Below are 18,819 nucleotides of genomic sequence, written 5' to 3' on the forward strand. Positions count from 1 at the left end.
GTAACACCCTCTTCCTCTTCCAAATTAAACAGAGGATCCTTCCCAAGTGGATTATGATGTACTAGGCACCAGCTGACAGACTGTACCAAAGAGTTATGGTTATCCAGGTGTAATCCGGTTACTTCCCTTAATCCATTACAATCGCCTCTTTCATTTACAAATATTAATTTCAGCCAAAACTACCTAAAGGAGATTCTAAAGGTCTATGGAAATTCCGATCCAAGTTGTGGACAGCACAATGTTGAGCAGCGCTGAGAAAAGCAGGTTAAAACACTTAGTGCACAGTGGACCAGTGGACCACCAAAGATTGTGTTTGACAGTACATCGTCACAGAACTCAGTAGCACATGAGGCCCAGAACGTTATGGATGAAGGAAGATGGAGGGCCAAGCGTGAGGTGAGGGTTAGATTGGTCTCGGAGTAGGTAAAATATTGGCAACGTTGTAGCTGAAGGACCTGTGCTGTCCTATATTCCACTGAACAGCCCTTAATCGATCAACGGGCTTGCATTTACACGCTCTGAGGCCTGCTTGGTTCAAGAGATGGGATGGGGATGAAGGTGAGTTGCCGGGGTGGGCTGATGAGTCCTCTGTCGGGGAGGGGTTGACATGGTGGGAAGAGTGGGCCTGGGATCTGTATTCAGAAAACAAATAATGGATCACTCGGAGGAAGTCGTCAGATCAGTTGAGGGGAAATCAGTGGGAGTAGAGAAAAGCAAAATAATGTAGATAATGGAAATTTTAAATAAGAATAAATAGAGCAACTTAGTGTTTAGTGAACAACAATTTGCAACTATTTAGTATCTTTAAAGCAGCAAAAGCCTCAGTGGGCTTTAGAACTACAATCAGACAAAAAATGGCTGTTTAAGAGCGGTCTATTGAAATCAGCATTAATTTATGAAGATCAATTGCATAGACAAAGTTTGCCTGAGAACTGATGATGTGAAATCCCCAAAACCTGTATATGGAAAATTTGGAAACTTATAGAGATAGTTGGGCATCAGGCACTACAAAACCAAGGTGGGTAACAGGCTCAGGATGCACTCTGAACTTGAAGGATCTACTGTCTATTTCCTCCTACAGATGGTACATCAACTACTGGGTTCCACCAGCAGCTCATGTTTGTTTGGATACCGTCCAACCTTGGTCTAGACCAATGGTGAGTATGGTTGTGGTGTGAAATGGCCTGAGACACAGAGGAAAGGTCTCATTATCCTAGTACTTACCTGCACTTCATCTAACTTACCATTGTATTTAGAAGCCTGTTTGTTCATTGTGTTCTGCAGTAGGCTAAGCTTCCTCTTCATCATGCGAATCCCCTGACTGTACTGGGCTTCCTGTGCAGACAGCAGCTTTTGCATCTGCCGGATGGCACTCAGCACCTGCTGCTTACTGGGACAGCCCTGCAAAGGGAGGCATGCCACAGATCAATCCTGCCCTGCCCACACACACACACAAAAACCAATCATTCCAAACTGTTCACGCACCAGAAGTATAAAATTAAAGTCCAACACCACTTTGCCCACATACAACTGATCTAAAACCACAATCACTTGAAAAACTTTCCATTCCATCATCTCTGTAAATACAGGAAATATGTTAAGGAATTAAGCTGGTGAAAATGCAGAGGAGATTTATGAGAAATTGCTGGGACTTGAGGGACTGAGTTGTGGCGAGAGGTTGAGCAAGTAGGGACTGTTTCATAGGAGACTGAAGAGCGATCTTAAGGAGGTACATAAAATCATGAAGGGCATAGATGGGTAAATGCACACAATCTCTTTCCCAGAATTGGAGAATCAGAACTAGAGGACATAGCGTTAACATGAGAGAGGAGAGATTGATAATAGGAACTTAGGGGCAGCTTTTTCCACCAAGAAATAATAGTCAGTATATGGAATATGCTGCAAAGTAGTTGTTGAGGCAGATACATTAAAAACATTAAAGGGTACTTGGACAGATACGTGGATAGGAAAGGTTTAAAGCTTTATGGGCCAAACTCTGGCAAATGGGACTCACATTGATGGGAATCTTGGGTCATCACAGAGCAGATGGACCGAAGGGCCCAGTTTGGAGCTGCATAACACTTTGATACAAATCTGATGTTTGAAGGTAAGACATCAAGAAATGATCAAGAATAGAGAACACAGAGGTAAAATTAACAAAATCATCCTGAGCCAATGCAGGGACAAAGCCAACTCAACCTAATTTCTATCACAATACAAACCCAAAGCAACTTAACCTTCACAGACTTCATCACGTCCTCTTAAAGTCAAATTGCGTAGCTAGGCTCTATTAAGTAGAATGTATTGAACCTGCTTACCACATCCTCAACATTCCCCCCCCCCACACTCTCCCTGAAAGCATAGAAAAATAAACAATTCCATTTCTTCCAGTATCAAACAGACATTAGCCAATTACTCTCACAGGTGAAGTCTTGTTGGCAAGTTGTTTAATCAAATGTGCAGTAAATATATATGCTCAGTGGCCACTTTATCAGGTGCACCTGCTAATTAATACAAATATTTAATCAGCCAATGATGTGGCAGCATCTCAGTGTATAAAAATATGCAGTCACGGTCAAGAAATTCAGTTGTTGTTCAGACCAAACGTCAGAATGGGGAGAAATGTGATCTGACTTTGACTGTGGAATGATCGTGGTGCCAGACAGGGTGGTTTGTGTATCTCAGAAGCTAATCTCCTGGGATTTTCATGCACAACAGTCTCTCGAGTTTACAGAGAATGGCGCAACCAATATAAAACATCCAATGAGCGGCAGTTCTGTGGGTAAATACGCCTTATTAAGAGAGGTCAAAGGAGAATGGCCAGACGGGTTCAAGCTGACAGGAAGGTGACAGTTAACTCAAATAACCACACGTTACAACTGAAGAGCATCTCTGAATGCATAATATGTTGAACCTTGAAGTGGATGGGCTACAGCAAAAGAAGACCATGAACATACACTCAATGTCCACTTTATTAGACACGAGGTACCTAAAGTGGCCACTGAATGTATATGGTGAATATCAGTGATATATTTTTAAAATGTATCTCACTTGGAGCAGTGCAAAGGGTAAGAGTAAAGTTCTTTGTTGGATGTCCTAATGTTCATCACCCAGAGGGCGCCAGGGGCACCAGCACTGACTGAGCTGGTCGAGTCCATAAGGGCAAGCTGTTAAAATGGGTCATGGTGAGGGAGCAACAGATCTATTTGATTACTTATTTGATCTCATTTTCACCAAATGACGTGATAATGGCAGGAGTGTAGTAGTGGAGACAACACCCCAACCAAGAGCAGTCTGCATTATGTTGTGTGACACTACTAACAGGATTCATACTGGGTTATACTGTTCAAAATCAGACCCTTCAACTGAACAAGCCCACATCTGCACCAATCCTGGAATGTATGGGGTGTCCAGGGAGGCACAGTACCTCTGGTGTAAGGGCTTGCAACGTCCATGGCAGGGCACCTCACTCACCTTTGGTCCCCACCGGACACTCAGCTCTCACCTGTAGCTCCAAGAAGCTGTTTGCATGTGACAGCGGCCACACCACTTCAACAGGCGGGCTAAACCAGGCGCGGGCCTCATATCCAGGTGAGTTAGGGATATGCCTGGCCCAGCATGTTGTCAGCTCCAGCAGACTAGGCGGATGAGATCTACAGTGAGATACAATGGTCAGGAAGGCGGTCCTGCAGTGCTCTCTGGAGACTGAAGGGCATGACCAGGCACAGAAGAAGTCATGGTCAACCACCACAACCAAGGATTATCCTAGTCTGTGACACTTGTTCGTACCACTAGACTTGGACGTCTGAGATCAAGAGAGTGGGAGTGCCCCAGCGGAAAGCCTCTTCCACTTTAAAAAGTCTCCCCCACAGGTTTCCTGTCATCGTCAGAAATGACCACACAAATCCCAATTTATTCTCCCCACAGTCCCATTAACTCATCACATTTCCCCGCCCCAGATCCTGCCAGTAACCCACAAACCTGGGGTAATTTACAGTGGCCAATTAACCTATCAACCTGCACAGCTATGGGAAACTGGTGTAGGGAGAACGTGAGAACTCCGCACAGATGGCACAGGAGGTCAGGATTATGAGATAGCAGCTCCACTAGCCACGACACTGTTCATCCCCTTCAGTATTCAATAAACAGATCCAGCAGCTCAAATCCAATGCTAGTAAGGCACTGTGAAAAGCAGCCATATTGTACTCCTCCTTTATTCTGTTCATAGACTTCCAAGGTGGAGGATGGGTAGTTGCTGTGGTGATGCAGGATCTCTCTGCTGCTAATGATGCTCTTGAGGTTCTCCATCCCATACGTAATGCTTGTCTTGCACGTTGAGTGTTCTCTGCCAGACACTCTCAGGAGTCAAGAGGAGATATTGCATTTTCTCAAGCAGACGATCCTGACCATTGAGCACATCTACATGAAACATTGTCGTAGAAAAGCAGCATCCATCATCAAAGGTCCTCACCACCCAGGCCATGCTCTTTTCTCACTGCTGTCATCAGGTATAAGGTACAAGAGCCTCAGGACTCTCACCACCAGGATCAAGAACAGTTACTACCCCTCGACCATCAGGCTCTTGAACAAAAGGGGATAACTACACTCTTCTAAGGACTCTTTATCTTGTTATTTCATGCTCATTATTTATTGCTATTTATTTATATCTGCATTTGCACAGTTTATTGTTCATTGATCCTGTTTACAGTTACTACTCTATAGATTTGCTGAGTATGCCTGGAGAAAAAAAATCTCAGGGTTGTATGTAATGACATGTATGTACTCTGATAAATAAATTTTACTTTGTACCTTGTATCCTCTCATCCCAGGATCTAGCCAAGAACATAGAAATCTACAGCCCACAATGTTGTGCCAACCATGTAACCTACTCTAGAATCTGCCTGGAATTTCACTAGTGCACAGCCCTCTATTTTTTTAAGTTCCATGTACCCATCTAAGATTCTCTTAAGAGACGCTATTGTGTCCGTCTCCACCACCGTCACCCGTAGTGCATTCCACACACCCACCACTCTGTGTGAAAAACATACCCCTGACATCCCCCTTGTACCTATTTACAAGCACCTTAAAACTATACCCCCTCACGTTAGCCATTTCAGCCTGGGAAAAAAACATCTGGCTATCCACATGATCAATGCCCCTCATCATCTTATACTCCTCTATCAGGTCACCTCTCATCCTCTGTCGCTCCAAGGAGAAAAAGGCCAAGTTCACTCAACCTATTCTCAAAAGGCATGCTCCCCAATCCAGGCAACATCCTTGTAAATTTCCTCTGCACTCTCTGTATAGCAGGGGTCCCCAACCTTTTTTGCACTGCGGACCGGTTTAATATTGACAATATTTTTGCGGACCGGCTGACCTGGGGAGGGGGGGTGTTCAAGTAGGGTTAAATTCACCTCAACATGTCTTTCACAGTTAGGGTTGCCAACTTTCTCACTCCCAAATAAAGGACAAAAGTAGCAGTCAAATCCTGGGACACTTTACCCCAGGAAAGACTACCATGACCATGAAGCCTTGCGTGGGCACCTGTGTGCGCATGTGATGTGCGCATACGCGTACGTGCCGATTTTTCCCCCACAAATGGGTTTTGCCTTCATCTTCCCGACTACACTGTACATGCATTATTTCTACTTTATATAGGCTGTGTATTTATCATAACATTCCTGCTTGTACAATATGTTAGTGTTATTTATTTTTGGTTTTATGTGTTATTTGGTATGATTTGGTAGGTTATTTTTTGGGTCTGGGAACGCTCAAAAATTTTTCCCGTATAAATTAATGGTAATTGCTTCTTCGCCTCACGCCATTTCGGCACGAAAGGTTTCATAGGAATGCTCTACCTTAGCAGGGGAAATACGGGACAAGAGTGGTCCCGTATGGGACAAACCAATTTAGCCCAATATACGGGATGTCCTGGCAAATATGGGACAGTTGGCAACCCTATGTTCAAGTTCAACAGTGCGTAACGGGGAATGAGGAAAGGTGCAGCTGACTCATATCGTTTCTTCATGGTCTGGTAGCACACGCTCTGCAGCCCAGTACCGGTCTGCGGCCCAGTGGTTGGGGACCACTGCTTTATAGTATCCACATCCTTCCTGTTGTGAGCTGACCAGAACCAAACACAGTTCTGAACACTGAACATAGCCTAGAGAAACTTTTTTAGATTGCCTCCAACTTTGGGGGTATCATCTCCAAAAAATAGACCATGGATGAATAATCTATGTCACTTTCACCCTTGAGACTGAGCCATTTCACTGTGTCAGAAAATCCATGCTGCCCTCCAGATCAACATTGTAAACTCTACTATACAGCCCAGAAATGGGCCCTTCAGCCCACAGTGTTGTTGCAAACTAGTAACTATAAGCACAAGAGATGCTGCAGATGCTGGAGATCTTGATTAACGCATAGAAAATGCTGGAGGAATTCATCAGTCAGGCTGAGACCCTTCATCAGGGCTCAGAGTTCCTCTAGCATTTTGTGTGTCTTGCTTGAACAAGTAATTAAAGGCCCAACTACGATGTGGAACGGAGCTATGATGGTTTTTGGGCAGAGCTACAATGGCGCTAGACGGCGACTTCTTCAAGCTTATTTGCAGAAACAGCTTAATTTCTACCTTTAATGCTTCTCTTTTCCCTTTTCAAGGTGGACGGTGTTCTGTCGAAGACCCTGACATGGAGCTACACTCAAACTTCGATCCTTTGCAGCGATGGGACCCGCTCCCAGGACTCACTGATCAGCCGTTTTCAATATCCCAAGGATGCGGCCTAGAAGACAAACACGCCTAAGGGGTTCAGAGGCTTGGCGGCCCTGGGGACGAGCCAATTCTATGGCAGTGCCATTGACTCAAGCATCGTGGGAGAAAACGGAATATCGTGAACAGTGGATTGGCTGTCGGTGGACACAGTACTCAGCGAATTGCCTTCTCTCTCTCCTTGGTGGGGGAAGAGTATGTTGCCAGTTCTCAAGTTGGAGAACTCGGGGCAAAAAAGCGATATGGCAGTCTTCAACACCATAAATGAATGAGTGTTTCTTTTTGTCTTGTTCATCTCCCCTCTCTTTTTTAAAGGGAGAACGAGAAACTGCGGTATGTCGAATTGTTGGGTGAACAATTAGTTTTTGTTGTACTGCAGATCATGGTTTCTCCTGGGGGCTTTGCTATTGCTTACCTGGTGGGTGGAAGGTGCTGATGCTTTTATGCTAAAGTAAGTGAGGGGAGGGTCATTGTTTTGCTTCTGTTTGTGCATGGGAGGAGGGAGTAGGGGGACTTTGGGGCTCTAATGTTTTTACTGCTACTCACTCTTTGGGTACTCTTCTGTTTTTGTGGATGTCTGTGAAGAATAAGAATTTCAGGTTGTATATTGTATACATTCTGATATTAAATGGAACTACTGAACCAAATTTCTGCCTGCACAATGTCCATACCCCTCCATTCTCTGTTCATTAGCGTGCCTAAAAGAGCCTCTTAAATGCCTGTATTGTATTTGCCTCCAACAACACGCCGGCAGCACAATCCAGACACTCTACACCATAAAAAAAAAACCTTGTTCCACTCATCTCCTTTTACCCCACCCCCCATGTTAAATGCATACACTCTAGGTAGTTTGCAAAAGATACCAGCTGTCTACTCTATGCCTGTCATAATCTTATAAACTTCCATCAGGTTTCCCCCTTAGCATCTGTTGCTCCAATGAAAACAACCCAGTTTGTCTAATCTCTCCTTATAGTACATGGTCTCTAATCCAGGTAAACCTCTTCTGCACCCTTTCCAAACCCTCTGCATCCTTCCTGTAATGGGACAACCAGAAATGAATACAATACTTTTGATTAATCATACTTTTGATTAAAGTATGATTCAGGCCAATGAGACTAGCCAGCACAGGGAAGCAGAAGTATGGCTATATATACCAGCAGCAATTATGGTCCAAGGACCCAGGCCAACAAGGACTGACCAAATCGATGGGCCGTACCATGGCACAGAGGGTAGTCCCGCAGCCTCACTGCCCCAGCAACCCAGATCAAATCCAGACCTCCCTTGTTGTCTGTGTGGACTTTGCACTCTCTCCCTGAGACCACATGAATCTCTTCGCCGTGCCCCACTTTTTCCTCACATTTCAAATATGTGCAAGTTGTTAGATTATTAGTCACCATATATTGCCCCATGTGTGGAGAATCTGGGGGGGGAAGGTTTAATGGGAATGCAGGGGTACCAGAAAAATTAGTGAGATAATGGAGTTGCCCTGCAAGTGACATGGACTTGATGGACCAAAATAGTCTCCTTCTATGTCAGAAAGAGATACAGAATACCTGGACACAAATATATATACAAACACAACACCTCTTGTTTCTCAATTAAAGACTTCAAAATTATGCTCAAAAATCAAAGAACTGAAACACTTCCTTGCAAGCCCCATAATTAGTGTGGCATTACTGAATCTGAAAATTGCACTGGTGCAGAACTTCTGAACTTCCAAATAAAGCTGCTTAGATACTTCTACCCGAGTCTGGCCCAAAACCGTCCCAAAGTGAATTAAAATAGAGCACACAAAGATTCCTGTGACGTTTTATTGATTACAATGCATTGGGTTCTGAAAAAGATACAAGTATACTTTAAGTTATTTGTCATACTGAATGGCAAACAGGCCATTTGACATCACCCAGCATGGTACTAACCCTAACATCTTCTCATTGTGAACGTCACATCCACCCAAATACAGACGACTCTTGCACATCCCAACTTTGCGTAGCGCAAAGCTGCACCATCTACACATGCACCAGGAAGTGAGAGTTGGAAAAGCAAATGTATTGATTTATTTGCTTTTTTGCATTTATCTTCTGTGTGAGCGAATTTTATTCTGTACCTCAAATCTCTGAGCAGTGACTTTTGAACTCTGTAGGAGCCACATACCTGTTCTCTATCTGCTTTGTTTCCTGTGTTGTGTATTTATTATGGTAACCAGTCTCATGAGTAGGGGTGTGGTACAAGTGAAGGAGAATAAGTTACGTTTTCTTGCTTATTTCGTGGCAGTTTGTAGCTTGGGACCGATGGAGGTTGTATCTTTTGCTGACCGCTAAGATAACGCTGAATAATGCTTAGCTTACATGGGTACAGTTAAGTTTCATCACTTCAAGATTGTATGTTTGCCAATTGCTAATAAAGGATCAAATAAGGGATTTGACTTTTGGAGCAATCATTGCAGCTGGGGGTGTGTCACACAAGTATCGGTCGCAGGCTAGCAACAATTGTTTTGCTTTGGTTTTGCTGCTACAAATTCTTTAAGGTCAAATTTTGGTTACCCGAGTGGCAGAAATGCACAGGTGGCTTGTAAGCTGTCTGATTTCAGCTTTTGCTCATCATAATTGGGACATTCTATATCAAAAACAAAAACCTGGGCTAATTCAGAGCAGGAAAGATATGAAATGTGGAAATAAATTCCGCCCTTTCTAGGAAATTAAAACACTCTGGTCACAGGGACATAGAAATACAACACAGACACAGGCCCTTTGACCCGGAGCCCATGTTGATTATCAACCACCCAACTTCATACAAATCCTAACCTAGCTCATTTTATTCTCACCACATTCTCATCATCTGCCTTCCACATTTGATACAGCCCATTTATACATCAGTTTCAATTCAGAATGATCAATTAACCCATCAACTCTCACATATTCAGGATCTAGGTGGAAACAAGAGCACCCTGAAGAAACCCATGAGGTCACAGGGAGAACTTGCAAATTGCACACAGACAGCACATGAGGTCTGGGATTAATGTGCTTGTGAGGCAGCAGCTCCTCTAGCTATGTCACTGATCCTGAATACTTCGAGTACTCTGACTTGCAAGATATCAGATTAGACCCAATCACAATTGACATCTGAAGGCTGGCAGCTGTAACCAACTTCAACCTAGAGACAAGAGCATCGGCTCTCACCCCATCCTCCCTCCAGCCTACCAGGGATAAGGTTCCTCTTGTCCTCACCTACCACCCCTCCAGCCTCCGCATCCAGCACATACTTCTCCAAAACTTCCGCCACCTCCAACTGGATCCCACCACCAAGCACATCTTTCCCTCCCCCTCCCCCCCCCCACTTTCTGCAGGGTTCACTCCCCACACGACTCCCTTGTCCATTTGTTCCTCCCCAGTGATCTCCCTCCTGGTACTTATACTTGCAAGCCAAACAAGTGCTACACCTGCCCCTACACCTCCTTCCTCACTACCATTCAGGGCCCCAAACAATCCTTCCAGGTGAGGCGACACTTCACCTGTGAGTCTGTTGGGGTCATATACTGTGTTCGGTGCTCCCTGTGTGGCCTCTTGTATATTGGTGAGACCCGACATAGATTGGGAGACTGCTTCACCGAGCATCCACGCTCTGTCCACCAGAACAAGAGGGATCTCCCAGTGGCCACCCATTTTAATTCCACTTCCCATTCTGATATGTTCATCCATGGCCTCCTCCACTGTCGGGATAAGGCCACACTTAGGTTGGAGGAACATCACCTTATATTCCATTTGGGTATCCTCCAACCTGATGCCACGAACATCGATTTCTCAGACCTCCAGTAATGCCTCCCCCCACTTCCCCCTCACCAGTAGCATCCCCTTGTCCCTCTCATGTAATCTCCTTGGCCGCCCATCACCTCCCTCTGGTACTCCTCCCCCCTTTAACTTTCTTCCTTGGCCTTCTATCTCTTTTGTCAATCAACTTCATCTTCCCCCCTCCAAGTTTCACCTATCTCCTGGCGTTTCTCTCTTCCCTCCCTCCACCTTTCAAATCTACTCCTCAGCTTTTTTCCTTCAGTCCTGCTGAAAGGTTTCAGCCCTTTTGGCATAGATCTATGCTTTTTTTCCATAGATGCTGCCTGGCCTGCTGAGTTCCTCCAGCATTTTGTGTGTGTTGCTTGGATTCAACCTAGATATAGATGCCCAAGCTCTGGTATAGTGGAACAAGTCACAAGTGTCAGAGACAATGGCACCTCGATACGAGCTAAGATGTCATCAACTGCATGTCAGTTTGACAGGGGCCTACTTAAATTGATTTAAACATATTTCCAGCTTTTAGAGAAATACCTTCCATAAAATAACCTGGCATGTGTAACATTTGGACCAAATATTTACTGTGTGAACATTTGTTAAATGTTTGTGAACATTTACCAGAGCCATCGCAATGTGTTGAACTGCCAGCATCAAAGAAAATTCAGACAAATCTCCAATGATGTAACTGACACACATACTGCCCATGTAGAAATGAATTTCAAAGACAGGAATGAGCTTGGCCCCCAGGGCCGGATTTAGGGGGGCCGGGGCCCCTGGGCTGGAGGTGCTGATGGGCCCCTGCCAACACCGTAAAATGCTGCTGTACCAAGCAAAAAACGGAAAGATCAAAAGCAAAGGTTGTACTGGTCTAAATATCAAAGGTGTGGACCAAGACACTGGTTTAGTACAATACGTAGGCTATAAACTCACAGGCCTCAAGAGGGAGGACAAAAGTAATGCAGATTCTTAGTCTGAAGGACAACATCACCTGTTTCAACACAACAGTTGACACTGTTGATTCCAACGAGATTCAATGTGTGTGGTGCACATGGAACCCACTCAGCAAGTGGATTGATTTCCTTGATGCGGGAGTGTAAGCCCTTGTATGCACCGGACATATTTGCAGCATTGTCATAGCACTGCCCCTGCAGTTGCTTATGTCAATATTCATCACTCCTGAAACTTTGAGCACACACTCACATAAAGCCTCCCCTGTGTGACTCTCAATGGGTAGAAATCGTAAGAATCGTTCCTGAATGTTTCCATCAGTTGACACATAACGTAAAATGAATATGAGCTGATCTACGTGTGCAACATCTGTGCTTGAATCGATGCTAATAGAAAAATATTTGGCCATTTTGACTTCACTGACGATCCCTGACAGAACTCCATCACTCATGAGCTCAATAAACTCCTCACGTTTTAGGTGAAAGATTTGAAGGGGTGCCTGATCCTGCATTTCCAAATTTCTGTATGTGCACCTTCAAAAACAGGTCAAACTCACTTATTTACCTCTAGAATGCCTATGTAGTTGCCATTATCAGGCCTGCCAAATATGTCACAGGAGCTTCAGATAGCCGGTCCCCTCTCGACCAAAAACTTCACAACCGCCACCACTCTTCTCAATACGTCGGTCCAGTAGACACACTCTGGCTCCATCTGCTTTTGCAGTTCTGTATCTATTTTTCCACTGTCAGATGCTAGTGTAACATAGGTCAGTGTCGTTTTCCTGTGGTGTTGGCTATTTTCATGCTCTCCTATGCGCTCAGCGGCATGTTTCCAGTCGCTAAAGCCAGTTTCGAAGATGGGCTGACAGCTACCATCACTGAAGATGCGGCATGCAAAACAAAACACACAGCTGGTGGAAAGCCAGCCTTGATAATGTACTCACCATTTACGAGCTTGCGTTTGAAGTGAAATCTGGAGGAAAAAATGTCTCTGCTGTTTGTATACTCGTTCCAAAGCTTTGATATCCACATCCTTGTTCTGGCAGGACTCCGGCCCTTTCTTAGCCCAGTATGCTTGGACTGAATCATCTAACGTTTCCTTTCCCCAGCGAGCAGGATCAGTGCTGTAAGGATCATCAGTAGCAGTAACGTTAACATTAATGGCGGCCCAACATGGTTGTCGGAGGCCTCTGTGGTCGGGAATCCCAAGGTCATGCTCTCTGCCTCTTCAACGTTAGCCGCTGACTGTGGCAAGGACGGTGGTCCTGTGCTAACGCTGGTGTTAGCGCTAGCTGTTGAACAAGTCTCCATTTGTCCATCTGTCTCAGACTGTGACAAGTGTTATGGTACTGCTGCATCATCGAGAACAGGTTTAAAAATTCTGTCAACTTCAATGTCTTTTTTAATGCTCCTTTCTCACGGTCCTCTTTTTCTTGTTTCTTTTTCTTTTCTGTGCTCCACTCTCGTATTTTTTTTTTGTCTGCCATGATGATAGCTACCTATTTTGGGCCCCTCTGCAGCTCGGGCCCCTGGGCTGCAGCCCAGCCTAGCCCTGCCTAAAGTCCGGCCCTGTTGGCCGCATAGGTGGAAGAAGAGAAATCTCTTCAGAGCACCAGATTACACAAACGGCAGGGCCTGGAGATTTAAAATGGAATGCTTTGCAATTGCATGCCTTTGCCTTTCTTTGTTCTATAAATTGGAACTGCCTAGGTCTATAACTCTGGAATTCCAACCCCCCCCCCCAAATATATGTGTCTTTCTTCCACACTCCCCTCTGAGTTACACCTACTTTTCTGTCCATGCACTTGGGCATTTAACCCAATATCTCCTTACGTAGCTCATGTGAAATTGGGTCACATTAATATTTTGTGAAGTCTGACGGGACATTGATACACGTTGTTCTGCCAATTTCAATGCGACTCAAGACCGGGCAGCAGAAAAACAGCTGTTAGAACCCTGGGTTCGGCAGGTGATCAAACAGGTAGCATTGCCATGCCTAGGGGCCAGGTCAGACTTGGCTGTGTGGCTGCACTACACTCGTTATTAATGCAGATTACAGGCAGACAGTTGGCCATGGTAAGAGAAGGAGCCACGGGCCCATATTTTCTGATGAGTAATAAGAATTATTTGGTCAGGTGAAAGATAAGAGACCAAACACATGGTTTTGAAGCAATCCATAGGAGTCACTTTCCTGTCCAGGATCAGATTAGTAAAAGTCACTTACCGTAAATAAAAGACCCTAAGTACTAGGGATTGTCCTAAACATCTTAAAAGCAATCTCTTCCTCGTAGTAAGATTACACTTGATGTTCTTGCTGTTGTCATCAGAAGGTACAGAAGCCTCTGAACTCACACCACCAAGTTCAGGAACAGTTATTACCCCTTAACCATCAGACTCTTGAACCAAAGGGGATAACTTCACTTGTCCCATCACTGACATGTTCCCACAACTATCATGGATTCTTCATCTCATGTTCTTGGATATTTACTGCGTATTAATTATTATTCCTTTCTTTTTGTATTTGAACAGCTTTGGCATCTTTTGTACCTTGGTTGAATTCCCATGTTAGTGCATCTTTCACTGATTCTGTTATGCTTATTATTCTTTTGTGGATTTCTTGAGTATGCCCACAAAAAATAAATCCCAGGGTTCTATATGATGACATATGTACATTGATAATAAATTTACTTTGAACAAATGCCCCTGTATTCTGAATTCTGCCCCTTCATAACAAGTTCTCTACGCTTTAAGTGGCAAAAGACAACTGTTTTATCCAATGAACTGTGGAAAACTGGGACTCCTCTCCATGAAATCTTTTGGGACTGGACTAAATGAAGGGTTTGTAGGTCAAGGGTATTTGGATTATGGAGGTACTACAAATTGGCAGGAATACCCATGGGTTCGAGAGCTCTATAAAACAGCCAACATTGCTAGCATCTCTAGCTAAAATACTAAACCATGAGAAAGGAAAATAGGCTCAGACAAATTTAAAGAAGGCAGCCAAGACCACCGTGAAAGGTGAAATTGACTTGAAATGCTGAATGATCCATAACTGTTCCTTTAAAAATGTATACACTCTGTGGCCAGTTTATTAGGTACACATGCTCCTTAATGGAAATATCTAATCAGCCAATCACGTGGCAGCAACTCAATACATAAAGGCATGCAGACATGGTCAAGAGGTTCAGAATGGGAAAGAAATGTGATCTAATTTTGACCATGGAACGGTTGTTTGTGCCAGAAAGTGGGGTGGGGGGTGGGGGTTGACTATTTCGGAAACTGCTGCTCTCCTGGGATTTCCATGCACAATAGTCTCTAGAGTTTATGGAGAATGGTGCGAGAAACAAAAATAAATCCAGTGAGTGGCAGTTCTGTGGGTAGAAATGCCTTGTTAATGGGAGAGGTCAGAGAATGGCCTGACTGGTACACGCAGGAAGGCAACAGTAACTCAAATAACCACGTGTTACAACTGTGGTGCGTGGAAGAGCATCTCCTAATGCACAACATGTCGAACCTTAAAGTGGTTGGGCTACAGCAGCAGAAGGCCATGAACAGAAATTCGGGAGGTATCTAACAAAGTGGCCACTGAGTGTAAATCTCACATGTTGGTTCAGTTAGAAACAAGGGAAACATCACGTAACAGGTTAAAGTGGCAAGTGAAAGGCTGCTTGGAACATCAAATTAGTTGGGAGCTATACTTCCAAGGACAGCAGCCCAACAATTTAGCTCATTCACTAATATATCATTCACTCAAAACTTGATAATAATGTATCAAACCTCAAAATAACCACTGGCATTTTAGCCACGAGAGCAATTACATACTCTTTGGAATCAGACACTTTCCCAGAAGCCCTGATTCTAAACCATGGGCTGAAGTCCAGCAGACTGCTATTGCCGTTGGTGTTGTGAGGACCAAGTGTCTCTATGTATCAGGTAGCTTTCTAAAATGACATTCTGCAAGACCTTTTGTTGTTAAAAAAAGAAACAGGAATGTGTAAATACAAGAGGTTCTACATCAGGAATTTGCATTTCTTATGACCTTAAGACTGCACAAAGTGCTTCACAGCCAACAAAGTATTTTTGCTTTAAGGCACATTTGCAATGCAGAAAATGTACTTGCCACTTTATACACATCAGGGTCCTATAAATATCAATGTGATAACAGCCAGATAATCTAGGCATGTTGGCCTTGGGGTAGCTATCAGCCAGGACTGTAGGAAGGGGTTACTTGCTCTTTGAAGTAATGAGATCTCTGATGGGTCAGGCAACAACATGGATGACACTTCTAAAATTACAGTGGATCTGACCATACACTCAGCATTCTGACACACTGGTAGCAAATTATTCCGCTGAACTGCAGCTCAGAATGGATATCATGAGGATTCATGCTATAGACCAGAATGAAACATCTGCAGACTGCTACAATGGATGCATCAAAGTGCTACAGCTCCTTCTTGCATGGTCAGCTTCACACAAGAAGACCAAAAACACAGGGCTTGTTTGTTATGAAGGCTGTTCTAATTTTATTTCCATGACCTGAACACAAAGCTGCTGAGGTGAGTAATATACGATGAAATATGAAAGAACGAGGCTCCCATAAGTCTCCAGTCAGCTGAAATATACCCTTAAGCAAGTAGACTGAATGCATAATGGAAAGCTCACAACAACAAATTTGCTGACTTTTCAACAACATGCCTAGGCACCAAAGCAAGACAATTATGAATGTTTAACACTTTCCTCCCCTACAGCAGTAGGCAAGAAGAGTTGTGTTATACCAACAGCAAATCTCAAAATCTTATTTTACCCTTTTGTGCTAACTGGAACGAACAACACAATGATTCATTGGATTTCCTGTTCTTAAAATAAAATGGCACAGCACTTAAGCAAAGTACTATACTGGAAGAATGCAAACGAATCCTTTGTGATTTTTCTTTGGTTGATTTAAATTACCAATCCCATATAGATTACACTGGTACGACAAATATATGCAGATCAAATCAGACCTGGCCATTAAGGGTAAAGGAGCGAAGTCTAAATCTGTTTAAAGTTTTGGAGAAAGAAGTACAGTATTTGTACTTATTTACCACCTTTATAACCTCAGAACATCTGAAATTTTACAATCAATAAAGCTCTTCAAGGAGCATTCTGACCGTTGCAATATTTTGCACTCGGGCCTGAATGACTTCCGCCCAGGTGCACACACCCCCATCATTGCAAAGTGCTTTGAGAGACTGGTTCTATCACATCTGAAATCCTGTCTGCCCACTACCCTGGACCCCCATCAATTTGCCTATCGCACCAACAGGTCAACAGAGGACGCCATCTCCACGGCACTTCACTCTGCCCTGACCCACCTGGACAGCCCCAACTCTTACGTCAGAATGCTGTTCGTTGACTTTAGTTCGGCATTCAATACTGTGATCCCCTCCAAGCTGATCGTCAAACTTCACCAGCTTGGTATCAGCTCATCCCTCTGCAATCGGACCTTGAACTTTCTGACTAACAGACTCTAATCAGTTAAGTTGGACAACCTCTCCTCCTCCACTCTCACCCTGAACACCGGCGTGCCTCAAGGCTGTGTGCTGAGCCCTCTTCTGTACTCCCTTTTCACCTATGACTGCGTTCCTGTACATGGTTCTAACTCCATAATCAAGTTCGCAGACGACACCACGGTGGTTGGTCTGATCAGAGGAGATGACGAGACGGCCTACAGGGACAAAGTCCAGTACCTGGTCACGTGGTGTGCCAACAACAGCCTGGCCCTTAACACCCAGAAGACCAAGGAGATCATTGTGGACTTCAGGCATGCTAGGAGCCACACTCACGTCCCCATCTACATCAATGGAGCTGTAGTGGAGCGTGTATCAAGCTTCAAATTCCTTGGTGTCCACATTTCTGAGGATCTCTCCTGGTCCCTGAACTCCTCCATCCTGATCAAAAAGGCGCAACAGTGCTTTTATTTCCTGCGGAGCATCAAGAAAGCTCACCTCTGTCCCAGGATACTGACGGACTTTTACCGCTGTACCATTGAGAGCATACTCACCAACTGCATCTCAGTGTGGTATGGCAATTGTCCCGTATTGGACCGCAAAGCACTCCAGTGTGTGGTGAAAACTGCCCAGCGGATTATTGGCACCCAATTGCCCACCATTGAGAACATCTACCATAAACGCTGCCTGGACAGGGCAAAATGCATTATCAAGGATGCATCTCACCCTAACCATGGACTTTTTACTCTCCTCCCATCCGGTAGGCGCTACAGGAGCCTCCGCTCCCGCACCAGCAGGCACAGGAAGAGCTTCTTCCCTGAGGCCGTGACCCTGCTGAACCTCACATCACAGCGCTAAGCAGTATTGCACCCATATTGTACTGTCTCAGTACTTTTATATTTGTGTGCTGTAGCACTTACTTTTTATTCACAGTTATTTTGTAAATAACACTATTCTTTGCATTTCTGGTTAGATGCTAACTGCATTTCATTGGCTTTGTACCTGTACTTGACACAATGACAATAAAGTTAAATCTAATCTAATCTAATCTAATTTTGGAATCCTGGAACCAATTTTGACATAGCAAGCATTCACCAACAACTCTCCAGGAATACCAGTTAAACCTTTAGGCAATGAGGGTTGCACATTAACTTGAACAGTTGGGAAGACGTTGCTGCTCTCTTTAGAATAACTCCTTTGGATTTCCTGCGATTACCTAAAATGATATATTGAAGGAGAAATCAGAGCAAATACGCAAGAAGGTTTTCTGACAACTACAAAAACACCAAGCCAGTCGTAAGGAGAGACTGTGATATCAACTGTTAGTACATCTTGGAGCGTTGGAGTTTGGAGTTCAATTCTGCTCTCATCTCTAAGGAATGCGTACCTCCTCCCCATGGAATGTGTGGGTTTTCTTCAGCTGCTCCGGTTTCCTCCCACATTCCAAAGACATGGCAGTTAGTCGGTAACTGATCACTGTAAATTGTCCTGTGGTTAGGCTAAGGTTAAATCGGGGGTTGCTGGGTGTCTTGGCTCAAAGACGACAGATAGATAGATCAAGCAAGCCAGTGTAAGTGTTACAGGGCACAGAATTCATGCAACCACACACTGATAGTCTCCCTGTGTACTTTCCCTGCAAAGGTGCTTCTCAATATCCTTCCAAATAGTTAATGCTCATTGAAAGCTGAGTAGTGTAAACAGACCTCTTTGCTTTCTTAATACTAACAGAGATTTTGATCTTGATCCTTATTACTAATGTTATGGATACAACACCCAAACCCCATGCGGTCAATTGCCTCTGCTATTCGCCAATCTTCATTAATTGGTTT

General features: G+C 44.2%; 1 protein-coding gene across 1 annotated transcript in view; it reads right to left on the reverse strand.

The window, feature by feature from the left end:
- Positions 1-18,819, reverse strand: part of LOC134355924 (fibulin-7-like) — a 64,035-nt gene that overhangs the window by 35,556 nt on the left and 9,660 nt on the right. Inside the window, exon 2 of the mRNA XM_063066836.1 lies at positions 1,245-1,401. Coding sequence (XP_062922906.1) covers positions 1,245-1,401 — 157 coding nt within the window. The remainder of the gene's footprint in view (positions 1-1,244; positions 1,402-18,819) is intronic.

This window comes from Mobula hypostoma, chromosome 1 (assembly GCF_963921235.1).
Source record: "Mobula hypostoma chromosome 1, sMobHyp1.1, whole genome shotgun sequence".
NCBI lineage: Eukaryota > Metazoa > Chordata > Chondrichthyes > Myliobatiformes > Myliobatidae > Mobula > Mobula hypostoma.